This window comes from Schistocerca piceifrons, chromosome 7, assembly GCF_021461385.2.
Source record: "Schistocerca piceifrons isolate TAMUIC-IGC-003096 chromosome 7, iqSchPice1.1, whole genome shotgun sequence".
Taxonomy (NCBI): domain Eukaryota; kingdom Metazoa; phylum Arthropoda; class Insecta; order Orthoptera; family Acrididae; genus Schistocerca; species Schistocerca piceifrons.
In genome coordinates, this window is record NC_060144.1 from 413,725,298 (window position 1) to 413,752,594 (window position 27,297).

General features: G+C 40.6%; 1 protein-coding gene across 6 annotated transcripts in view; it reads right to left on the reverse strand.

Annotated features, from left to right (window-relative positions):
- Positions 1 to 27,297, reverse strand: part of LOC124805212 (MIT domain-containing protein 1-like) — a 115,282-nt gene that overhangs the window by 17,136 nt on the left and 70,849 nt on the right. For all 6 annotated transcript variants that reach the window (XM_047265715.1, XM_047265712.1, XM_047265711.1 and 3 more), the window contains one exon: positions 10,770 to 10,924. In XM_047265715.1, the coding sequence (XP_047121671.1) occupies positions 10,780 to 10,924 (145 nt within the window). In that variant the 3' untranslated portion in view covers positions 10,770 to 10,779. The remainder of the gene's footprint in view (positions 1 to 10,769; positions 10,925 to 27,297) is intronic.

Consider the following 27,297-nt stretch of genomic DNA (forward strand, 5'->3'; position numbering starts at 1 on the left):
GTTGGAGCACCCTGTGGCCTATGCATCGAAAACATTAACCGATACGCAATGCCGGTATTCCCAAATTGAAAAAGAGGCACTGGCCATCATCTTCGCCTTAAAGAAGTTCCATGTTTTTGTGTATGGTACAAAGTTTCACCTCATTACAGATCATAAACCCCTCATATCATTATTCAATCCTGCAGCAAAGATCCCCGACCGGACTGCACACCATCTTCAGCGCTGGGCTTTGTTTTTGGCACTATACCAGTATGAAATCCACTTTCGCAACACAACCGAGCACGCCAATGCTGATGCCCTCTCCTGCCTTCCATGGGGACCGGATTTGGATTTCGACAAAGAGGAAATTCTGTGTTTTCACATAGATGAAGAAGCACAGGCCGCAGTAGAGGTGTTTCCCATTACCAGCTCTCGGGTAGCGGACGCAACCAGTCACGACAAGGTGCTCCGACAAGTCTGTCATCACGTGCGTAATGTATGGCCCAAACGACCACCTCCCACGGCTTCTGCGGCGTTTTGTCAGTTCTTTACTGTCCACCATCAGCTTCAGTTGGTTGACGGGGCCCTTCTACTTCTTTCGGACGACGGACATCCACGGGTCGTCATTCTGCAGTCTTTACGTCAGCACGTTCTGCACCTGTTACACCAAAGTCATTGGGGGATATCCCGGACGAAGCTTTTGGCTCGCCGGTTCACATACTGGCCCGCAATGACTCAGGAGATTGAACGCCTCATGCAGATGTGTCCCTCCTGCCAACGCCAGCAGGCAGCTCCACGACATTCCTTTGCCTCTTGGCCACCATGTGCTCGCCTTTGGGAACGGGTGCACATTGATTTTCTGGGCCGGTGTTTAATGCCATGTTTTTTTATTGTCGTCAACGCATATTCCAGGTTTCCATATATTGTCCGCTGCAACTCCGTTTCCACCTCCACCACTATTGCAGCCTTAGAAAAAATATTTGCCATTGAAGGTCTGCCGGAGGTTCTCGACTCGGATAACGGTCTGCAGTTCCGCAGTGAGGGTTTTCGGATTTTCTGTGCCCGGCATGGCATTCGCCACATTCCGACGCCCCCCTTCCATCCTCAATCTAATGGCGAGGCAGAGAGGATGGTCCGCACCTTCAAAACACAGATGAAGAAATACCTCCAGAATCACTCCCCGACGCATCTCTTACTTTTTTCTTGAGCAGTCACAGGTCCACGCCAATCGGGGATAAAAGCCCGGTGGAACTTCTTCACGGACGGCAGCCCCGGACCCTCTTGAATTTGCCTCTGCCGACACCTCGGTTGGCTCCGTCGCTGTCTGCATCTCGTTTCCGCCCAGGTACTCTGGTGTGGGCGAAGGGATTCGGCCGACAACCAGCCTGGATTCCGGCCACCATCATCCAGGGCAGGGGCAGGAAAGTCTTCCGGGTTCAACTTCCCGACCGGGAGGTTCTTCGACATGCCAATCAGCTTCGCCCTCGCCTGCCTTCCCAATCGTTTTTCTCCTCCCCCCCCTCGGCATATTCTCCTCCCGTCCCCTGTTTCCCCTGATTCCCCACGCCAACCAGAGGAGGACACGCCAGGGTGGTTCTCGCAGTTGGCCCCCGGTCGGCTCACGGACGACGCCTCCCAGCCAGGGCTTCTTTCCCCGGACGTGGACCAGACCCAGCCACAGCCAGCCGGGGTCTCCCCCGATCGCCACCCCCAGGTCACTCTGGATGCTGATGAAGACATGCCACTGGTTCCTCCTGCACTGCCTCCTCTGCTGCCGCGGTCCGCACGCTATAACCTTTGCCCCCGGCCGGGGCGTTTTCACCCGTATGCTCCTGTGCCCAGTCTCACCGCCGACGCTGAGGTTTCGGAGGGGGAGGACGCCATGGACGTGGCGTTCATTCGCAGCCAATGTTTCCACGCTTCCCCACGAGGGAAGGGGTGTGGTATACACCACTTCTAACAAACACCAAACAACGCGCTCCAGTATGTGACCGCCAAATACATCGATGGCCGTCTTCACACGCACGCTCCCTTACGTGGCCGAGAAATACATCGCTGGCCACACTTCTCTGGGTGGCTCACGGCTACCATCGCTGGCCCCCTTCGTGCGCGCGTGTTTGTCATCACACAGCAATTGGCTACGCCAGGAAACATTGCGATTGGTTTTCCCTGGAAAACAGCGACCCCAGCCGACGGCTCCATTAACTAGCAAGCCTTATATAAACCCGGCCGCCGCCGCAAACGACAGTTCTGATCAGGAAGTGCAGTACGCCGTGTTCCAGCTGCTTGTGGATGACTCGCCGCACCACTCGAGGTTACCTGGCTGCTCGGCGGAAAATCTTGCGACTTCACTTGGAGAGACTGAACTTCACTGGACTTGGGAATAATTACGGGACGTGCACCCCACCATGCACATTTGGACATTGGTATAACCAAACTTTAATAATGCATTACTTCTGAGTGTGAGCCTGGGTAGACGCTTGGCTAACATAATTGTTAAAAAGTGATTTGTGATGTAATAAACCAGACTGAAGAGGTTATTGTGTTATTCCCGGTTATAACACCAACCCTTTATCTCATTGCTCATATCCCTGTAACAGATACAGATGCAAGAACTGTCCCACACATCCTCCCACCAACACCTACTTCAGCCCAGTCAAACATCACCTATCCCATCAAAGGCAGGGTTACCTGTGAAACCAGTCATGTGATCTACAAGCTAGGCTGCAACCACTGTGCTGCGTTCTTTCTGGGCAACCAACAAGCTGTCTATCCACATGAATAGCCACTGACAAACTGTGGTCCAAGAAACAAATGGACCACCCTGTTGCTGAACACACTGCCCAACACGACATCCTTCATTTCAATGAGTGCCTCACAGCCTCTGCCACATGGGTCCTTCCCACTAACACCAGCTTTTCTGAATTGCATAGCTTAGAATTTTTTCTGTAATATATCCTATTTTCCGTAACCCTCCTGGCCTCAACCTTTGTTAGTCATTGTCCTCACCCATCTAGCCCGTTCCCTGTTGCCATTCCAGCATTACACAGCCCTCATTTCACAATTGCACCCAGTCTTTTTACTTCCCTCCTTTTCCACTAACCCCACCACCTCTACTCTGCTCTTCATCTAACTTTCCAACTGCACATAGCTGCCCTACCCTCTCTCCACCTCGTCTCTGTGTGCTCCCTAGCAGTACTTCAGTGTCTGCCAGCCCTTCCCTACTATCCCTCCCCCTCCCCCCTCCTCCTTACCCCCATCCAATCACCATTTCCATCGTGCACTGACACTGCCATTAACATTGTGGCTTCAGTTGCCAGAGACTGCAGTCAATTGTGTGTGTGTCTCATCCATTTTTCATCAAGAAGGCCTTGCCGGCCAAAAGCTTATTTCTGACAGTCTTTTTGTTATGCCTATCTGCGATTCAGCATCTCTGCTACATGGTGAGCAGCAACTTCCCTTTTCATAATACTGTTCCCCCCCCCCCCAAGTATTTCTGTTATAATGTTTCAAATGGGCACATTTTACTTGTCCACGCCTGATAGGTGGCGCAAATTGTATTGTTTTCAGCCTGATGTTGTTCCTAGCTCTGCACACATGGCAAAGGCTGCAAAGTTATATTTTACTTTTCACAGGAGCATAGCTGCTCCAAATTCTGTCTTTGGTTTTATAGGAATGTAATTATTTAATAACTTTTGTGTGTCCTGAACAATGTCATCTTGATTAATGTGTTTTTGGTCATATCTCATTTCCTATTTATTATTTTATACCATTTAGCAACATTTATTCTGATCAAGACACCCCTAACAGGTATCGAAACCTAGGTCAATGTTGTTGTTGTGGTCTTCAGTCCTGAGACTGGTTTGATGCAGCTCTCCATGCTACTCTATCCTGTGCAAGCTTTTTCATCTCCCAGTACCTACTGCAACCTACATCCTTCTGAATCTGCTTAGTGTATTCATCTCTTGGTCTCCCTCTACGATTTTTACCCTCCACCCTGCCCTCCAATACTAAATTGGTGATCCCTTGATGCCTCAGAACATGTCCTACCAACCGATCCCTTCTTCTGGTCAAGTTGTGCCAACAAACTTCTCTTCTCCCCAATCTTATTCAATACTTCCTCATTAGTTATGTGATCTACCCATCTAATCTTCAGCATTCTTCTGTAGCACCACATTTCGAAAGCTTCTATTCTCTTCTTGTCCAAACTATTTATCGTCCATGTTTCACTTCCATACATGGCTACACTCCATACGAATACTTTCAGAAATGACTTCCTGACACCCAAATCAATACTGGATGTTAACAAATTTCTCTTCTTCAGAAACGCTTTCCTTGCCATTGCCAGTCTACATTTTTATATCCTCTCTACTTCGTCCATCATCAGTTATTTTGCTCCCCAAATAGCAAAACTCCTTTACTACTTTAAGTGCCTCATTTCCTAATCTAATTCCCTCAGCATCACCCGACTTAATTAGACTACATTCCATTATCCTTGTTTTGCTTTTGTTGATGTTCATCTTATATCCTCCTTTCAAGACACTGTCCATTCCATTCAACTGCTCTTCCAAGTCCTTTGCTGTCTCTGACAGAATTACAATGTCATCGGCGAACCTCAAAGTTTTTATTTCTTCTCCATGAATTTTAATACCTACTCCGACCTTTTCTTTTGTTTCCTTTACTGCTTGCTCAATATACAGATTGAACAACATCGGGGAGAGGCTACAACCCTGTCTTACTCCCTTCCCAACCACTGCTTCCCTTTCATGTCCTTCGACTCTTATAACTGCCATCTGGTTTCTGTACAAATTGTAAATAGCCTTTCGCTCCCTGTATTTTACCCCTGCCACCTTTAGAATTTGAAAGAGAGTATTCCAGTCAACATTGTCAAAAGCTTTCTCTAAGTCTACAAATGCTAGAAACGTAGGTTTGCCTTTCCTTAATCTTTCTTCTAAGATAAGTCGTAAGGTCAGTATTGCCTCATGTGTTCCAGTGTTTCTACGGAATCCAAACTGATCTTCCCCGAGGTTGGCTTCTACTAGTTTTTCCATTCGTCTGTAAAGAATTCGTGTTAGTATTTTGCAGCTGTGACTTATTAAGCTGATAGTTCGGTAATTTTCACATCTGTCAACACCTGCTTTCTTTGGGATTGGAATTATTATATTCTTCTTGAAGTCTGAGGGTATTTCGCCTGTTTCATACATCTTGCTCACCAGATGGTAGAGTTTTGTCAGGACTGGCTCTCCCACGGCCGTCAGTAGTTCCAATGGAATGTTGTCTACTCCGGGGGCCTTGTTTCGACTCAGGTCTTTCAGTGCTCTGTCAAACTCTTCACGCAGTATCATATCTCCCATTTCATCTTCATCTACATCCTTTTCCATTTCCATAATATTGTCCTCAAGTACATCGCCCTTGTATAGACCCTCTATATACTCCTTCCACCTTTCTGCTTTCCCTTCTTTGCTTAGAACTGGGTTTCCATCTGAGCTCTTGATATTCATACAAGTCGTTCTCTTATCTCCAAAGGTCTCTTTAATTTTCCTGTAGGCGGTATCTATCTTACCCCTAGTGAGATAGGCCTCTACATCCTTACATTTGTCCTCTAGCCATCCCTGCTTAGCCATTTTGCACTTCCTGTCGATCTCATTTTTGAGACGTTTGTATTCCTTTTTGCCTGTTTCACTTACTGCATTTTTATATGTTCTCCTTTCATCAATTAAATTCAGTATTTCTTCTGTTACCCAAGGATTTCTACTAGCCCTCGTCTTTTTACCTACTTGATCCTCTGCTGCCTTCACTACTTCAGCCCTCAAAGCTACCCATTCTTCTTCTACTGTATTTATTTCCCCCATTCCTGTCAATTGCTCCCTTATGCTCTCCCTGAATCTCTGTACAACCTCTGGTTCTTTTAGTTTATCCAGGTCCCATCTCCTTAAATTTCCACCTTTTTGCAGTTTCTTCAGTTTTAATCTACAGGTCATAACCAATAGATTGTGGTCAGAGTCCACATCTGCCCCTGGAAATGTCTTCCAATTTAAAACCTGGTTCCTAAATCTCTGTCTTACCATTATATAATCTATCTGATACCTTTTAGTATCTCCAGGGTTCTTCCATGTATACAACCTTCTTTCATGATTCTTAAACCAAGTGTTAGTTATGATTATGTTATGCTCTGTGCAAAATTCTACAAGGCGGCTTCCTCTTTCATTTCTGTCCCCCAATCCATATTCACCTACTATGTTTCCTTCTCTCCCTTTTCCTACACTCGAATTCCAGTCACCCATGACTATTAAATTTTCGTCTCCCTTCACAATCTGAATAATTTCTTTTATTTCATCATACATTTCTTCAATTTCTTCGTCATCTGCAGAGCTAGTTGGCATATAAACTTGTACTACTGTAGTAGGTGTGGGCTTCGTATGTACCTATCATTTATGTGCAACCGGTTGGCTGTTTAATTCTATGTTGAAACCAATATATGGCTGCTGAATAACAACCATGTTCAACACTGATAAGAAGCAGCAAAATGATCTTACAGTTTTTGCTGCCACATGGTTGAGCAAGTGGTTGGTGAGGGATGGTGTGGATAGGCGCGTTTCACAGCATACACATGGACATTTGTAGTCGCCATGGAGCAGTGGTCAGTTGAGCATTGCACATTTGTTGTCGAGGCGTTTTTTTAAAAGTGGTGATTCCTGTGTTGGTGTGCAGCAGTAGTTCCATAGGTATTTTAATTTAGGTATGCGAGGAAAAGTTCTGACATGCAACACAATTATGCTGTGGATGAGTAACTTCAGAGCTACCAGTTCAGTGTTGAAACAGAAGTTGGCAGGCCATCCAAGGACAGCCTGGACACCAGAGAATATCGATAGAGTGAGAGCTGTGGAAGCTAGTCCTCAGGGCTGACCCTTAAACAAGCTGCTGCTTTGCATATGTCTGACCGCTCGGTAAGATGAATTTTGTGGTTTGATCTGCATTTCCATCCATACAAAATGGCTATTGTTCAGCAGTTAAAGCCCAATGACTATGTGAAGCGAAAAGCATTTTCAGAGCAAATTACTGATTTGATGATATACGAGGTGCATTCAAGTTCTAAGGCCTCCGATTTTTTTTCTCCGGACTCGAAGGAGATAGGAACATGCGCATTGTTTTAAAATGAGGCCGCATTCATTGTCAATACGTCCCAGAGATGGCAGCACCATACAGCGGATGGAATTTTACCGCCAGCGGCGAGAATGAGAATGTTTTAAATACTTAAAATGGCGACGTTTTCCTTACTTGAACAGTGTGCAATCTTTCGTTTTCTGAATTTGCGTGGTGTGAAACCAATTGAAATTCATCGACAGTTGAAGGAGACGTGGTGATGGAGTTATGGATGTGTCGAAAGTGCGTTCGTGGGTGCGACAGTTTAGTGAAGGCAGAACATTGTGTGACAACAACCTTGGGCTTGCACAAGCCGGTCTGATGACATGATCGAGAAAGTGGAGAGAATTGTTTTGGGGGATCGCTGAATGACTGTTGAACAGATCGCCTCCAGAGTTGGCATTTCTGTGGGTTCTGTGCACACAATCCTGCATGACGACCTGAAAATGCGAAAAGTATCATCCAGGTGGGTGCTACGAATGCTGACGGACGACCACATGGCTGCCCGTGTGGCATGTTGACGCGCAATGACAGCACGAATGGGACTTTGTTGTCGTCGGTTGTGACAATGGATGAGACGTGGATGCCATTTTTCAATCCAGAAACAAATTGCCAGTCAGCTCAATGGAAGCACACAGATTCACCGCCACCAAAAAAATTTCAGGTAACCGCCAGTGCTGAAAAAATGATGGTGTCCATGTTCTGGGACAGCGAGAGCGTAATCCTTACCCATTGCATTCCAAAGGGCACTATGGTAACAGGTGCATCCTACGAAAATGTTTTGAAGAACAAATTCCTTCCTGCACTGCAACAAAAACGTCCGGGAAGGGCTGCACATGTGCTGTTTCACCAAGACAACGCACCCACACATCGAGCTAACGTTACGCAACAGTTCCTTCGTGATAACAACTTTGAAGTGATTCCTCATGGTCCCTACTCACCTGACCTGGCTCCTAGTGACTTTTGGCTTTTTCCAACAATGAAAGACACTCTCCGTGGCCGCACATTCACCAGACGTGCTGCTATTGCCTCAGCGTTTTTCCAGTGGTCAAAACAGACTCCTAAAGAAGCCTTCGCCGCTGCCATGGAATCATGGCGTCAGTGTTGTGAAAAATGTGTACGTCTGCAGGGCGATTACGTCGAGAAGTAACGCCAGTTTCATCGATTTCGGGTGAGTAGTTAATTAGAAAAAAAATCGGAGGCCTTAGAACTTGAATGCACCTCGTATTTAAAAAAAATTCATGATGAGTGATGAGGTGCATTTTCATCTGGATGGTTATGTGAACAAACTGAACTTTCATTATTGGTCAGCCACAAATCCTGAAGAACTGCATAGTCCTAAGGTCACTGTGTGGTGTGGTGTAACAAAAACTTGTCACTGGGCCATACTTCTTTGAAGAGGGTGGTCAAACTGTTATGGTCAATTCGCAACATTATCTGTTGATATTACAAAACTTCTTGATCCCTGAACTTTGGAGAAAATGGTTAGTGCACAGTAGAATGTGGTTCCAGCAGGATGGGGCAACTGCCCGTACAGCCAGCAAGGTGATGGACTTTTTGAAAAGTAAGTTTCATGGTCGAGTAATCTCATGTTTCCAGGATATTGCATGGTCAGCACACTCCTTTGATCTAAGCACTTGTAATTTTTTCTTGTGATCAAGAGCCGACACAAACAAGCCTTGCACATTGGGAGAACTTAGGGTGGGCATAACTCAAGAAATCGCCAACCTGCCTTCTGCAATGTTAGGGAAGGTATTTGACAGTTTTGGTGCGAGATTAGAAGAGTGCTTCATCACAGAAGGGCACTGTTTGAAGGATGTCATCTTCAAATCTTAAAGTGATGAAATTACTTGTTCCAACATTGTTTTCTTTAATTTCCATTAACACTATTCTGTAATAACCAATAAAATATTTTTATCACTCTTAATATTTGTGTTATTTGTACTTTAAAACTGTCAGATCATTTTGCCGCTCCCTATATATGTGTTTTATACCTGGAAAACGCACTTGATAATGTGTCTTGGGATAAGCCTGCAGCTATAATGTGGGAAAAGAGAGCGCACTGGAAAACTGGATGACTGTATATTATATTTTAATAAGGAAGCACTGATGGAGGCAAAAGTACCACCTGGCTAGGACTATAAAAAGGAGTAAGACAAGGCTATTGTCTGTCTCGTATTCTTTTCAATATTACTGACCATTACCCACTGAGTGACAATTGCTTAACAGTCAGAGGATGAAAAATACGATGTTTGAGATTAGCAAATGATATGGTCCTTCTAGCAACAGATGAAAAAGAATTACAGGATATAGTGGATTCCATTAAAGCTAACAGAAAGATTTACAGAATGAAAACCAATACTATGATGAATGTGCATGTGCATTGCTGTGAATATATAAGAAGCAGGATACAAACTTTCTAAAAGAGTAAACCAACATTAGACTGTGTTTTACTGCATTTATCTTCTACACTTTCTAGATTTCTGTTTTTATGCTGTTATCAAATACAATTATGAAAGATGTTAGAAAAATGACATAATAATGGTCTAACAACATTTAGCATTGTACTTGATAATGGCATAAAAGTTGAAATCTAGAGAGCACAGAAAATAAATATAGTAGAACACAGTCAAATGACAGTTTAGTCTTTTAAAAAGTATTGTGTGACTGTGGCTCAACACCATTGAAAACTTTTTAGGATAGAAACTGACTGGAAGAACAGCACAGAAAACCAGGATAACAATAGTGAAAGAGGCATTTTGTAAAAAAAAGGAAAACTTTTGTAACAATATGGACAAAGACTTGAGGAAAATATTAGTAAAATGTTTTGTATGGAGTGTTCTCCTGTATGGTGCTGAAACATGGACACTATGGAAGAAAGCTAAAGCAAGGCTGCAGGCCTTTGAGATGTGGAAGATGGAAAGAATAAGAGTGAAAAATGTAGATGTACAAAGATGACTGGAAGACCAAAGACAATACTTGAATGTAATAAAAGGAAACTGGATTGGACATATATTGAGAAAGAAGGAACATCTTGTAAAAACAGTCTTAGAAGGGTAGGTGGATGGGAAGGGAAGCTGAGGGAGGAAGAGATTTCACATCCTGGGTATTGTGGTGGATGGCAGCACTTACAGTAACATTTAGAAGGAAGCAATGGATCACAGGAGGAAGCTGCTAATGCAGCTGAGAACTGATGACGACAGTGGTGATGATGATGATGATGATGAGATTCTTCTGTGTTTCACACCTTTGTCTTCGAGTGGTAAATCACACAGTTACAGATGTGAAATCAATGAAGAACACAGATGCCTTTTCACAGCAATTGGAAAACTGAAAACCAGGTTATATTTTGACTTCTGAGCAAAAGATAAAATATAACCTAGTTCCCTCTTGGTTTGCTCCTGTGCAAAAGCATCTGTGCTCCTCACCAATACCATAAGGAAACTACATAATTTTCCACCAAAAGATGATGGTGTGAACCACTGAAATGTGCAGTGCTAAAATAAATACACAAACGATACAAAAATGTTTCATTTGTGTTTAATAAATTAACAGTAAGAGACAGTTAGCATTAAACCATTTTTCTGCCAGGAAGCTGCAATAAATTTTATAATAAGGTTAGAAGGAAATTACTGTACAAATCTTACCATTTAGCTTTTATTTCTTTGAATGATAAATGTCAACTGTGGTCTGGTAGCAATATCTGAAGTCAAGTTCAAAGTTCCCAACTGCAAATTTATTTTCTGGTGGTTTGAAATAGTCAAGTCCTCGACCAATTTTAATGATCCACCCATTGTCCAATCTGAAAAAGAACAGCACAAGTATAATGTGAGTACAAAGTTAGCTAAAAATAAATATTTTATTTTGCCTTTTTTATAAAAATTGGTGGTGATGCATTGTGCGGCACTGTCATCATTCATGTAATTTATTTGTTCAGTTTTTGTATTGGGCACCTCATTAGTGGCACAATGTTGTAGAGTACTTAATAATATGCATACAGTATAATGTACTGAATAACAATAAAACATGAAATGTCAGAATGAAAATAACAATAATATGATATGATAAGGTTAGTGACTGAAATTAGAGAAAGCAAGTCAAAATTTTGACATTTTCATCTCCACTATCTGCTGTTATCCTCAACACAAAAGTCAGAGTTCTGACATCTAAAGGGATCTGTAACAGGATACTTTCAGATCAGATTCTTACTGATATAAACCTCCAAGAATTTAGAATATTCTCTTTCATTTATTCATTTTCCTTCATGTATTATTATTAACAGTGTGTCACACTTTGGGCTGTATGTAATTGCAAGTACTGTATTTTATCTAAGTTCCAGTTGCAGAGAAACAGTAAACACCCCTCAAGAAAATTTTCTTTGCATTTCCAACTTTTGAAGTCTAATAGACTTTGTTATAATACTTGCAACATCAGTGAAGTGAACTATTTTTGCTTCTTTGATATGCCATGGCAACTAATTTACGTATAACAAGAATGTGAACCATAGACCTTGTTGTGGTGTGGTGGCTTGTGTGTCTCAACGCATACCCGAACCCTAGGTGCAACCGCAGTAGAGAGAGATCTGATGAGAGGCCAGAAAAACATGTAGTGACTAAAGAGGGGCAGCAGCCTTTGGGCAACAGTCTATATGATTAACTGATATGGCCCTGTAACATCAACCAACACAGCCTTGCTGTGCTGGTAATGCGAATAGCCTAAAGCAGTGGAAGACTACACTCACTATCTTCACCAAGGGCATGCAGCTCTACTGTATGACTGAATGATGATGGTATTCTCTTGAAGAAAATATTCTGGAGGTAAAATAGTACCCCATTTGGATCTCCAGGCAGGGACTTCTCAGAAGGATGTCCCCAACAGGAAAAATAAAATGCATCTACAGGGTGGAGCATTGAATGTTATGGACAGATAGGTTGAAGTTAGATAGAGTGGGATTTAGTGAAGTTTGTTGGCAGGAGAAACAGGGTTGTAAATACAAAATTAAATACGGATAATGCAGGAGTAGGCCTAATAATGAAGATCAAAATAGAAATGTGGGTAAGTTACTATGGACAGCACAGTTAATACAGTATCATATCCAAGACAGACACAAAAGGAACACCTGCCACAGTAGTACAAGTTTATATGTCAACTATCTCTGGAGATGATGAAGAGATTGAAAAAATGTATCATGAGACAAAAGGATGAGTTAAAGGAGCGAAAAATTTACCTGAGATGAGGGACTGGAATTTGATGGCAGGAAAAGGAAGAGAAGGAAAAATAGGTAAATACGGACTGGAGGAGAGGAATGAAAGAGGAAGCTGCTTGCTAGAATTTAGCGCAAAGCATAATTTGATAATCGCTAACACATAGTTTAACACATTCAACACTGTTATCTCTCCTTTTCAATTGCATAGGTGAACCAGCAATTTTCTAGCAAATTTAAAGAATAATTACATAGCGGTCAAGCATCTTAAGGCACACATCTAGCATAATTTTAAACTTCTTACTTTATAAATTAGGAAATATGCTTGCTTATATATATATGTTCAGATCAGTACTGGTGCATTAGCATTTCCTAAAACAAGGAAACAACTCCCCCCCGCCCCCTCCCCCCAGAAACATTTGCTCACAAAGATATTGATGAGACATAAAAAAAATATCAGAAGTGCATATTTATTTCATATCTTATAACAAAAAATTATTACATGTAATTTATATGTAATTTTCTTCCTAATGGTAGTCTTGAAAACATTGCAGTATGCAAAACCCATCATTGCGGCTTTGAACAACCCTTTGCTTCCTTTCCTTATCCGCCTGCCAGTCTCTTTCTTTACTTTGTTGGAGCTAACCTCATAATAGCATGTGGCATTTCTTTGTTGGCAGTGGAGGATCTATTCCAGAAAATGGCGACCAAAATTTCTATCTAGGCTAGCGGCTGTTGTTGGTTCCAATGATCAAATGTCTCCTTCTGCAGCTTCTTTTATAAATTTCACCAGATAGTACTTCTGCTTGGTGACACCCTTATACAAAATAAAATGATTCACAGCAGACATTAGGAAAACATGAAAGAATAGTTTTTTCCACCACTTGACTGTTTTGCTTGCAAATGGGTAGCAACTGTAAAGCTGATTGATGCTCTATACCAGTCTTGCTCATGTTATAATCTATGCCAATATTCAGTTTTACTGTTCTTGTAAAACTTTCTTTTGAACATACAGAAACCTCTTTGGTAATTGCCTGATGTTTTGTGGAGAGTCAACATACATCACATTTACTTTTGCATTGTATCTCTAGAATAGGTCCCTTCCCAAAAAAATGAAAATTCATTTTGCTTCAGCTTCCTTGTTTTGATACTTATTGGTAGGCCCTTTCTGTTCTTCATGACAGTTCAGCCAGCTAGTGTCAGATGTTGCTACAAAATGTTCAGTAAAGACACACTTGTAAATTAACTCCTGTTGCATCTAGTGGACAAAATATGAACTGCTATGGCTATCTTACAAGTGTCAGTTGTGTAGCAAGTGGTAGAAACACATTTCAGTGAATGGAAAACCTACACCTGTATGGGACACAGGCACTGTCCACATGGCTGATAAATGCGTGCCCATATTACATAGGGGCATAGTGCTGAATGTGTTAAGAATCATGAAAGAAGGTTCTGTATGTGGACCTAGAGAAACTGAAAAGTTTCAGTAAGACAGAGATTCTGGAAACAGATTTTAAACTGTTAGACATTTCGGGGGGTGTATGTGGACTGTGCTGAATGTGTAAGAATCATGAAAGAAGGTTCTGTATGTGGACCTAGAGAAACTGAAAAGTTTCAGTAAGACAGAGATTCTGGAAACAGATTTTAAACTGTTAGACATTTCTGGGGATGTATGTGGACGGTGAACACAATTTATTGGTTATGAACTGTAGACTAAAACTGAAGAAATTGCAAAAAGGTAGGAAATTAAGGAGATAGGACGTGGGTAAGCTGAAAGAACCAGAAGTAGTTGAGAGTTTTGATGGAGCATTAGGCAACAACTGACTGAAACAGGGGAAAGGAATATAGTGGAAGATGAGTGGGTTGCTTTGAGAGATGAAATAGTGAAGGCCTAGAAGAAATCTTTGTATTTCACTGGAGATACTGAATTTAATTGATGAAAGGAGAAAATGCCGCAACTGAAGCTGGTGAAAGGGAATACAAAGTCTAAAAAATGAGATTTACAGGAACTGCAAAAAAGGCCAAATGGGAATGGCTATAGGACAAATTAATGAGAAGCCACTGTATTAACATCAAGAACTCAGATGGAAAACCAATATTAAACAAAAATCAGAAATCTGAAAGATGGAGTGAATATATAAAGGGCCATACTAGGGAAATGCACTTGAAGGCAACATTATAGAATAGAAAGAGGATTTAGATACAGAGAAATGGGGGAGTGTGAGAAGAATTTGACAGAGCACTGAAAGACCTAAGTTGAAAAAATGCCAATGGAGCAGACGACATTTGTTTAGAAATTACTGACATCCTTGAGATAGCCAGACATAAAAAATCTATTCTACCTGTTGTGCAAGATGTAGACATAGGCAAAATACTCTCAGACTTAAAGAAGAATGTAATAATCCCAATTCCAAAGAAAGCAGGTGCTGACAGAAGTAAATATTACTGAACTGTCAGTTTAATAATTTAGGATTGCAAAGTACTAACACAGATAAGAAGAATGGAAAAAGTGGTAGAAGCCAACCTTGAGGAAGATAATCTTGGGTTCTGGAGAAATGTAGGAACATGCAAGGCAATACTGATGCTATCATTTTTCTTAGAAGATAAGTTAAGGAAGGGAAAACCTACACTTATAATAGTTGTAGGCCTAGAGAAACCTTTTGACAATGTTGACTGGAATACACTCCTTGAAATTCTGAGGCTAGCAGGAGTAAAAGCCTATTTACGACTTGTACAGACATCATGCAGCGGTTATAAGAGTCGAGGGGCATGAAAGGGAAGCAGTGGTTGAGAAGGGAGTAAGACAGAATTTTAGCCTATCCCCAGTGTTATGCCATCTGTGCATTGGGCTAGCAGTAAACTAAACCATTTTGTTATGGACTTAAAGTTCGAGGAATTGGAAGAACAGCTGAACAGAATGGACAGTGTCATGAAAGGAGGATATAAGATGAACATCAACAAAAGCAAAACAAGGTTAATGGAATGTGGTCATATTAAATCAGGTGATACTGAGAGAATCAGATTAGGAAACAAGAGACTAAAGGAGTACTAGGTGAGTTTTGCTATTTGGGCAGTAAAAAATCTGATGTTGGCTGAATTAGAGAGGATATAAAATATAGACTGGCAATAGTGAGAAAAGTGTTTCTGAAGAAGAGAAATCTGTTATCATTGAATGTAGATGTAGATTAGATTAGATTTACTTTCATTCCAATTGATCTGTAGTGAGGAGGTCCTCCAGGTTGTAGAACATGTCAGAAAAACAATAATACATGACAAATATTTACAACTCAAACAAATAAGCTGATGTACCATTCCACAGGTCACAAGTGGAATGATCATTATTTTTTTTTAATGAATACTATATGAAAGAATCATTTTACAAACACTAATGTACATTGCAAACAGGGATTTGTTAAGATGCTTCAGCAGTTCTGTGGTGTGCTCCTCCCAGTTGAATTTATCATCAAGCTGTAATCCCAAGAATTTAACACTGCCCACTTCTTCTATCTGCTTTTCATAGTATGTTAGGCATATACTCGTGAACTGCATTTAGTGTGTTTTTTCAAAGTTTAGTGACAAAGAATTGGCTAGGAACCAGTGATTAATGCTCACAAATATTTAATAGCCGATCTTTCTAAGACTACACTTGATTTGCTATTTATTGCAATGTTTGTATCATCGGCAAACAAAACGAACTGGGTATCTGGTAATGTTACTGATGAAAGGTCATTGATATACACCAGAAAAAGTAAGGTCCCTAAAATGGAACCTTGTGGGAACCCACATGTAATTAGTTCCCAGTTGGATGATGCCTGATAGCTTAATACATGTCTCTTTCCTAATAACACCCTTTGTTTCCTGCCAGAGATATAAGATTTGAACCATTTTGCAGCATTTCCTGTTACACCATACTATTCTAATTTACTTAGAAGGATATTGTGATTTACACAGTCAAATGCCTTTGACAGATCACAAAATATACCAGTTGCTTGCAATTTTTTGTCTAATGAATTAAGCACATTTCCACTGTAAGTGTAGATAGCCTTCTCAATATCAGAACCCTTTAGAAATCTGAACTCCGACTTTGACAGTATGTTATTTGAGGTAAGATGGTTATAAAGCCCATTGTTCATTACTTTTTCTAAAATTTTTGAGAATGCTGGCAAAAGTGAAATGGGATGGAAATTTGATGCTATTTCTTTGCCACTTCTTAAATAGTGGCTTAACTTTAGCATATTTCAACCATGCAGGAAATATTCCACTTATAAATGACTGGTTACACAGATAGCTTAATATGTTACTTTATTCAGAATCACATTCTTTAATTAACTTTGTTGATATTTCATCATACCCACTAGATGTTTTTGATTTAAAAGATTTTATGATGGACATTATTTCTGCTGGGTTAGTGAGGGTCAAATTCATATTATGGAAGTTACTTGAAATGTCTGGTCTGAGGTATTCCATAGCAGCATCTACAAAACTCGACAACCCCATCTTTTCACTAACAGTTATAAAATGTTTGTTAAAAAGTTCCGCAACACTATAAACTTCTGTCACCAATGTATCATTTACTCTTAATGCTATTTGTCCCTCTTCATGTCTGGTTCTACCGGTCTCCTCCTTCACTATATCCCATATTGTCTTTATTTTGTTATCTGACATGACTGTCTTTTCCTTGTAATATATTTGCTTTGATGTCCGTATTACAGTGTTTAATATTTTGCAGTATTTCTTGTAATGTGCTATAGCATCAACATCAGAACTGTTTCGGAATGACAGATGCAGTTTTCTTTTTGTTTTACAAGCTACCCCTATTCCTTGAGTAATCCATGGCTTCTTCGTAGACTTTGCTCTAACCTTGGTTAGTTTTGGGGGAAAACTGTTCAAATAAGGTAAGCACTTTATTAGCAAAAGTGTTATATTTTTCATTCATGCCATGAGCACTGTAAACATCAGTCCAGTGAATGTCTCTGAGGAGTGTCCTAAAATAATCAATTTTTGGCTTATTGATTAACCTCTTGAGCTCAGATTTAACAGATTTTATATCTTGTTAAGTATTAACATTTAACAGAAGGTCTCAGAGGCCACTGACATTAGGAAGTCTTTACTGAAGGTATGTGTCTGAGTGTAGTCTTGTATGGCAGTGAAATGTGGACAATAAACGCTTTAGATAAGAAGAGAACAGAAGCTTTTGATGTGTGACACTACAGAAGAATGCTGAAGATTAGATGGTTAGATCATGTAACTAATGGGAGGTACTGAATAGAACTGGAGTGAAAGAAAATTGTGACGCAACTTGATTAGATGAAGGGGCTGATTGATATGACACATTTTGTGACACCAAGGGGTACTGGAGGGAAAGTGAGTGAGTTAGTGAGTGAGTGTGTGTGTGTGTGTGTGTGTGTGTGTGTGTGTGTGTGTGTGTGTGTGTGGAGGGGGGGGGCAATTATAGAGGAAATCAAGAGATGAATACAGTATGCAGGTTCAAAAGGACGTAGGTTGCAGCACTTATTCGGAGATAAAGAGCTTGCATTGGATAGAGTGCCATGGAGAGCAACATCGAACTAGTCTTCGGACTGAAGACCACAACACAACAAGAACAAAAGAGATATTCTCTGACACCATAATATTTGAGCTTCTCAAATGCTTTTGACAAACTTATAGAAGTTCAGAGCCAGTTAAATAGGGCTGCCAATGAAGTATTTTTATGTTGAATTTGTTCCACTGTAAGGCAAGTAAAGTTGTGCACAAGCCAATGGTTGGTTTGAACATTGCAGTGCTTTATTAAGCATGGTGTTTTGCTCTGGACTTCCTCCCACCTCTGAATTGACTAACACAGCAAATTAAGAGGAGACCTGCAGTTCAGCATTTACTCCAAAAACATGGCACAACTTGACTTGGCATTTTTCTCATCGTGAGAGGTGAAAGAAGCAATAAGTAACAGAAAAAAATCATAGAACTAACATGTGTTTGAATGCAGAACTTTTGGCTTTGTGATCTGGAACTTAACCCACTGCAGCACTGAAGCGCATTTATGTACAATCCATTAATAAATTATTTCTCAAATAAAAACTGCACTTATTCAAGGACAGTAAAAACAGAAAATACAATGGCATTCTAAGTTATTCATTATTTAACTCACAAATACTTTATTTGCAAATAAATTTGTTTGAATGATCTACTTACTTGAATAATTATCTAGATAGAAATTTATTTGACTAATACTCGTCTCTGCTTTACCTCCACACCTGTTCTTTCTTCCTCTTTCTGTTCACTGCAGTTCATATTATCAACAGTACCAATCCTATTAGTCCATTTGCTTGATTTATGCACAACAGCCTACAGTGAAACTATTGAATTTTTTTGTCAATTATAAACAAATTTGACAATTATAATCAGTTGTTATGCTCATCGGTATAAATCTGTTTCATTTGTTCTGTCTAAAATGTTTCTCAGTGTCAGTACAAGTTTAGCAGCAAACTGAATATGAACATGATTTCATCAGCTATTCTTTCATGCAAATTTACAGGTCCCAGCTAAATCAATGACCTTCAGTTTTCAATTATCACTTTAATGTTTGTTATATATGATCACACCCAATCAGTGTGGTAATACTCCATGAATCTCAGGTATATAACATCCACTTCCCTCCATAGAAAACATGGAAAATAAAAGCTAAAAGGAAATTAGTGCCACTACATTGTGATGAAGCTGTATTTAGTCTATGTTTCTGTAGCCATGTGGCAGGGGCAGTCAATGACAGCACACTTCTCAATGACTGTGAGCTGCCAGCTCCATGCTTCTGCAATGCATGCAAGTGAGTTATGGTAAGTCAGTGCTGCTCATGTGGTTTAACCACGCAGATGGATTGCTCTAGTTTAGAAGGGCTTGCTAGTATCTTAAAATCTATTAACCAGTTGTCAAATGATTTCCTCCTGGTCAAAACTAATAGTTCAAAGCAAGTGAAACTTCTACTGAAGTCAAAAAAATTGGGTGACTATGACATAGTTGTTGAGATGCACACCTTCCTTAGTCAGGCAAGTGTGTTGTCAGAGCCCTTGGTGGAAGTATGAACATTGTTCTATAATCAGGGACAGGAGGGCGGCTATGTGAAGGTTGAATCAGTGCCCTTCGGATGAGAATCTTGCAACCATTTGGATGGTGAGGACAAAGGAAAAGAATTCCTGAACTACATCAACAGGTCCATACACACACGTAAAGTATGAGAAGCCATTAGGAGGTTTTCCAGGTGGAACTCATGACCATCAATAGCAGCTACATGAGAACATAGGTGCCTCATAGTGTTGCTGGGAAATGTCACTTGGACATTGGCTGAATCCTATAAGAACATTATGACTGATTATGGTTAGGATCCAGGTTTTTGATATTATCAGGCAACACTGGAAAGGGTTGGTCTTGATTTCCATTCCACCAATATGGAGGAATAAACTCTTTCTTCTTTGGGAGTTGGAATCTGCATAGCTCATGACACCTCAAAATGATGCTGGATGGGGTTCACAAGGATAGTATTAAGCTGTCAACAGGAGTTTACCACATGAGTCCAATTACTAACTTGTGTGCAGAGGTTGAGGAGTCTCCATTGTCTGGGAGGTCTCTTTCCTGTGGTATGCCGAGCATATAAATACATGCTATTTCTGTTCCAAAAAAAACCAGCATCCATCCCTATTGCTGACATGCCACTGGAATGTCTGTTCCATAACTGTCCATGAGCAATGAGGTCATTTGGGATCAATGTAAGGGAGAGCCTTGAGGTATTATATGTGGACAGCATTAAGGTCCAAAGCCAGGGTTGGAGTAGGGAATCCACTTGGCTACTAAAGAGGCCCAGGTTACTTTTTGAACTGACTGGATAAAGGGTGAACTACGTACCAGATTATATTTTCAAAATTAAATTTTACATTGTTTTAAACCATCACCAGGATTTTATTAATATCTACACTGTTGTGTCTATGCACGGGGACTTTGTCAGCTGCTCCATCATTTTCCCTGAATTTGTTCTTAGGATAGGGCTCCCAGGGCAGTTTTCTGTTTATTATGCAGAACTGTTTGCTATCCTGAGGGTGCTGGGGCAGTTGAGATGGAACTGTGGCAAGAATTTCCTCATCTGCCCAGATCCACACAGCACACTTTTTGCTATTGATCAGATTTACTCAGTTGATAGCTTGGTGCAACAAGTCTTTGTTTTGCAAAAGCAGCAAAAACAAATAATTTTCTGCTAGGTTCCAGGGTACATAGGGATCCTAGGAAACGAACTCCCTGATGTGGCTGCCAAGGGGCTCGCTCCCTTTGAACTCATGCTCACTGTTCAGTCTTTCTTTTACCACAAATGTGACCCAGATGATCATGTGTTAGTGGGAGGCTCAGTGGTTGGAAGCAATGAATAATAAGCTGTGGTCAGTGAAATCTTCAGGGTGACCACGGCTTACCTTCTTCCAGCCACGACAAATTGAAGAAGTAGGCCTTACAAGGCTTAGAGCTGGACATTTATCATTGAGACATGGCTTTCTCTTATGTCGAGAGAAGCCACCACCGTCTCACAGACGTGGAACACAGCTGTCAATAAGACGTATTTTAATTGAGTGTGTTTTATGTGACAACCTGGGGCAGACCTGGACCTTCCTTAGGATCTGCCCTTTATTTTAAATGATAATGAGGTAAGTGTGGCTTATGTTTTAAGATTTTTTTGCTTATGTTTTAAGATTTTTTTGTGATGTCAGGACTACTTTCCAAGATATTGGAAGTGAGATTTTAATGTTTCCCCTTGGCCCCTATCTGGTTATTTTGCTGTGTTTTGTCTGCATTTTATGGTACATATTTTACGAATCTCAAATGTCAGTTCTTTATTTTCAATTTTTGTTTGGTGATATAGCTTGGTTATAAAATGTATTGTTATTTTTTAATACAATTCACCACTTTCATGCAAGGGAGCTGATGACCTTGCTATTTAGTGCCCTACCAAACTAATCATCATCATTATCCAAATACCTAAGGGAACAGAAATCTAGATGTCTTCCGGTATTTTAAAATGAATCATTCCTTCCGCAGCATTGCCTTTATTTTTTTTTTTTTTTTTAACTTTCCAGAAAATTAAAACTGTGTGACAGACTGGGGCTTGAACCTTGAACCCTTCTTTCATGGACAATATTCTTACTGACCGAGCTATGCAAGCTCAATTCGTGAGTGACTGAAATTCACAGGTTCTCTTCTGCTAACACCTCTTTCCCATTTTCCAAACTTCACAGAAACACTTCTACATACACTAAGTGATCAAAAGTAGCTGGACACCCCCAAAAACATAAGTTTTTCATGCTAGGTGCTTTTTGCTGCCACCTACTGCCAGGTACTCCATATCAGTGATCTCAGTAGTCATTAGACACTATGAGAGAGCAGAATGGGGCACTCCGCTAAACTCATGGTCTTCAAACATGGTCAGGTGATTAGGTGACATTTGTGTCATACATCTCTCAGCAAGATTTTCACACTCATAAACATCTCTAGGTCCACTGTTTCTGATGTGATAGTGAAGTGGGAATGTGAAGGACACGTACAGCACAAAAACATAGAGGCCAACCTCGTCTATTGACTGACAGAGACCGCCAACAGTTGAAGAGGGTCATAATGTGTAATAGGCAGACATCTATCGAGGCCATCACACAGGAATTCCAAACTGCATCAGGATCCACTGCAATTACTATGACAGTGAGACAGGAGGTGAGGAAACGGATTTCATCGTCGAGCAGCTGCTTGTAAGCCACACATCATGCCGGTAAATGCCAAACGCCGCCTCACTTGGTGTAAGGAGTGTAAACATAGGACGATTGAACAGTGGAAAAACATTATGTGGAGTGACGAATCATGGCACACAATGTGGTGACCCGATGGCAGGGTGTGGGTATGATGAACACCCGATGAACGTCATCTGCCTGTGTGTGTAGTGCCAACAGTAAAATTTGGAGGTGGTGGTGTTATGGTGTGGTCGTGTTTTTCATGGAGGCAGCTTGCACCCCTTGTTGTTTTGCATGGCACTATCACAGCACAGGCCTGCATTGATGTTTTAAGCACCTTCTTGCTTCCCACTGTTGAAGAGCAATCTGGGGATGGTGATCACATCTTTCAACATGATTGAGCACCTTTTTGTAATGCACGACCTGTGGCAGAGTAGTTACACGACAATAACATCCCTGTAATGGACTGGCCTGGGCAGAATCCTGACCTGAATCCTACAGAACACCTTTGGGATGTTTTGGAATGCTGACTTCATGCAAGGCCTCAACGACCAACATCAATACCTCTCCTCAGTGCAGCACTCCATGAAGAATGGGCTGCCATTCCCCAAGAAACCTTCCAGCACCTGACTGAACATATGCCTGCAAGAGTGGAAGCTGTCAGCAAGGCTAAGGGTGGGCCAACACCATATTGAATTGCAGCATTACTGATGGAGGGTGCCACAAACTTATGTAAGCCATGTTCAGCTAGGTGTCTGGATACTTTTGATCACATAGTGTAGCTTGCTGCACTATCATTCCAAGCAGAAAGAGAAGTTACTTCAAAAGAGTGACTCAAATGTAGTGATGAAGCAAGCATTACCATTTTTATTTACAAAAATTATGTAATGGAACAGAATCAGACAAACAAAATGTGTCACAAGTACTGCCACTAAGATGCCATAGTTGTGCACAACTGAGTAAGGCTTCCCAAAGTTTGTAGAGTACATAGTTGTGTTAGAAAAAGGAATTGATGAATATGTAATTAATTCATTTGGGGAATTAGTACTTGTGACTTGCATGACATGTTTGAGAGAGTCCTGGATGCTGGGGAGTTTAGAGCATGCAACCAAGGATTGCGGAACGGGTTGCTATTAACTCTGCGTTACACTGTGGGTTTGGGCCACTGAGGATCTGAGTCCAGAAAGTCATTAATAACTAACAATAAGAACACAAAAGAATATCTTACTAAATAATGATTCTTGTAACAGCATATTATCAGTTTCATGTTTTTTCATAGTTATCCTATCTGTGTCAGTGCTCAAGTTTGTGTTTTATGTGTACAATGATTCCACACACAATCAATAAATGTAAACCGTATCACATAGCAGGGGCACTGAGTTGCATACAGGCACAATGGAAAGACTAGACATTCAAGTTATTGGACAAGAGAGCCATTCTTTGAAAATAGAATCCACACACACATTCACAAAAGCACAACTTCACACACGTAGCTACTTATCCAGCCACTGTGGCCCTGCTGTGGACTACAATAGCATCTGATGACAGCAGAAATTCGGTGAGATTCCTGTTCACATCAGATGTGGCTGCAGTCTGTAGTTGGATCACAGTGGCTGGAGAGAGTGATAATGGGTGTGTTTTCTATTTTAGAAGAAGGACTCTTTCTTACCTGAAAGCTTAAATGTTTAGTCTTTTCATTGTACCTGCCTGCGACTCAGCACCTCCTCTTTGTAGTGAGTAGCGACCCAGCCTTTTGTAATATTACTGTTATTCCATCCTGGACTTTCCATTGTTTGACAACCATTACCTGTATTTAATGAAAATGTGTGTGTGTGTGTGTGTGTGTGTGTGTGTTTATATATCACCCCCACTTCCACTTGATTGTGTTGATAACATTAATATAATGACTCCTTCTTCCTTTAATTCTTTCTTTATGCCAGTTTAATATACTCATATAATCTCCCAGTTAATGAAAAAGATACAAAAATCTTTACACAGAACTGCGTACTTCACAATTCCAGTGGCGTTGTGTTTGGCTGTTGTGCACTTATGCAGATAGGAAGCAGCACTCGAGGCTGCAAATAGGTGAGAGCATTGTTGCTTGTGCATTCCCGATCAGGCATGCTGACTGCTGGGGAAAGGTCATTCCTTTTTATTTATTCCACTTGTGTTGGGCTTAAGAACTGTGTACCATATTGTTGAATGTGATAACAGGTAGAATAAGATTATTATCCAGCTTCCAGCTATTTGATTCATTTTTCAGTTCTTTTGTTTTATAGAAAACTTTAACTATGGTCTTGCATCCCTAATAAATAAGTTCTGTGGCTGTAAGTGAACTTCAACACATTAGGTTTCCACAGCTGTCTCACCACAAGAAAGTTACAACTAAGAAAGAGAGGTCACCCAACATCTGATATTCTAACATCTCAGTCACACATAAGCAACAATAAGAAACATATTCATAGCTTTAATTCTGAATGTTACCAATCGGAAGCTTGCACAGGATAGGGTAGCATGGAGAGTTGCATCAAACCAGTCTCAGGACTGAAGACCACAACAACAACAACAACAACCAATCGGAAAGTTGACTTTGTAGCTGTGAAAATTGTTTTTCTTTCCATGTCTACTATTTGGAGATGATATAACACAGATAAAACACAGTTTTAGAAATATAAATAAAAAGAAAGAAAAAAAATGAAATGCATGAGACGTCAAATAACAATATTATGAAAAGGAAAGTCGCCACTCACCATATAGTGGAGATGCTGAGTTGCAGATAGGCACAACAAAAAGACTCTCACAATTAAAGCTTTTGGACATAGGGCCTTCGTCAACAACAGACAACAGACACACACATGCACACACCCTCACAAATGGAACTCACACACACAAATGAAGACTCAGGCAACTGAAAGCACACTGTAATAAGTATGCTGGTAATGTAGTTTCACTGTCACTTTTAGGAAATGAATGTATTCAGGAGAAACTTAGTGAGACATATAGGCTTTCAATCAATGAGAATAATATAAATGTTAAAAAATACTGTGAATTTTTTTGCAAAATAATATATTGCATTTTCTTTTGTGGAAACTTCGAAACTCCCTTAACTGGACATGGTGAAACCAACTATTCAGTGAAGCCATCTAACTTAGATTCAGATTTGAAGAATTATTTAGAAATCAGTGCAGTCTTCCAAGGTGTTTCTAACACCATTCAGAATTGGATATTTCACCACCTGTTACAAATATACCAGGAGGAGATAAGGATGGAAATTAGAAAAGTGTCCTTTGTATCTGTCATTCGTAATGACAACAGATGTTTCAGAACATACTCAAATGATCCTTATTCTATGGTATGTACTGAGTGGGGAAATATCTGAGCATTTTTTGGGACTCTTTGTTCTAGAACATAAAACTGTAGACGTCATATCATAACTTATTTTTGAACAACTGGACATGATCCTTCAAGGAAAGAACACAAACTGATAGCTCAGACATCTTTGGTTGCGCCAATGTCACAAAAGGCAAAGAACAGGAGTTGAAGTAAAAATAAAAGTAGTTTATAGTAATGCACATTTCACCCAACTGTTACGCACAATTTAATAATGAGATATGCATCAAGTATTACATGACGTAACACAAGAATATTTTCCTGTAACACTCTGGCTATTCGAACATTCTTCTTAAGAAATACATAGACATCAACATTCCACATCCAGCTTCTACAAGGTAAAGCTGAAACATAAGGACCATAACCAGACTTCATGAAAATTGGTAAACTTAAAAAAAAAAAAAAAACCCTGACTTACTGAAATTCAGTCAACATCAAATGCAGATCAAACCACTACAGAAGTAACAGGAATTTTAAAACACCTGATTAATGATGATTTCAAGTTTTGTTTGGAGCTTTTGTAACAGACTGTGTTGAAATAATTTACAATCAAATGCAGTCTCAAGAAATTAGTGTTTTCAATTAATAAATATGTAACAAATTTCAAAACTATTATTTTAGAATTAATAAATTCAATGGTGTTCATGGTGTGGGTTCCTGTAGTCATGTCCTAGCTCATGAACCACGGGCAACGTATGAGTGGCCAAGTAAGTGGTCCCGACAGTCGGGATACCAGTTACTTTGGAATAAGGCTGGGCATCTCAGACATATTCTGAGTTGTGGTCACCTTTGTGCTCATACGGCAAAGACTACCAAATCCACCGGTTAGTCCCTCAACCGTTAGGGGTAAAACTCAATGGGACTCGGGGCAAGTAAGGCTAGCAACCTGCTTCCCTGGTACTTTAAATATGATGCTGGCAACAATCAGAGCAAAATGCCTCGGACCTTTGGAGGTGACGGAGTCCCACCTCTAACTGACAAACCAGGGACTCCTAAGATACGACTCGGCAAACAAATGGCAATGAGATGGGGAGCTATTAATATCAATGGGGGCTACTCTGGGAAGAAGGTAGAGCTGGCAGAGGCTGCAAGTAAGATGGGGCTGGATGTTTTAACTGTTAGTGACATTCGGGTAAGGGGTGAGAAAGAAGAGGAAGTGGGAGAATACAAGGTCTACTTGTCAGGAGTCAAAGCAGGAATAGCACAATGGGGTGTAGGGCTTTACATCAGGAAAGAAATGGAACCCAGTGTAGTTGCAATAAGGTATGTAAATGAACGACTGATGTGGACAGATTTGACAGTGTCTAGCAAGAAAATTAGGATTGTGTCAGTATATTCGCATTGTGAAGGGACAGATCAAGATAAGATGGATAGTTTTTATGATGCACTCAGTGATGTGGTTGTTAGAGTAAAGGACAAGGACAGTGTTCTGCTCATGGGTGATTTTAATGCCAGGATTGGAAATCGAACAGAAGGGTATGAAACGGTTATGGGTAAATTTGGAGAGGATATGGAGGCCAACAGGAATGGGAAACAACTCTTGGATTTCTGTGCCAGTATGGGCTTAGTAATCACAAACTCCTTTTTTAAACATAAGAACATTCACCGGTATACTTGGGAAGGCAGGGGAACCAGATCTGTCATTGACTATATAATAACGGATCAGGAATTCAGGAAGGCTGTGAGGGACACAAGTGTATTCAGGGGATTCTTTGATGACACTGATCATTATTTAATCTGCAGCGAAATTGGTATTGTGAGGCCAAAAGTGCAGGAGGTCAGGTCCATATGTAGGAGGATAAGATTGGAGAAACTTCAGGATAAGGAAATCAG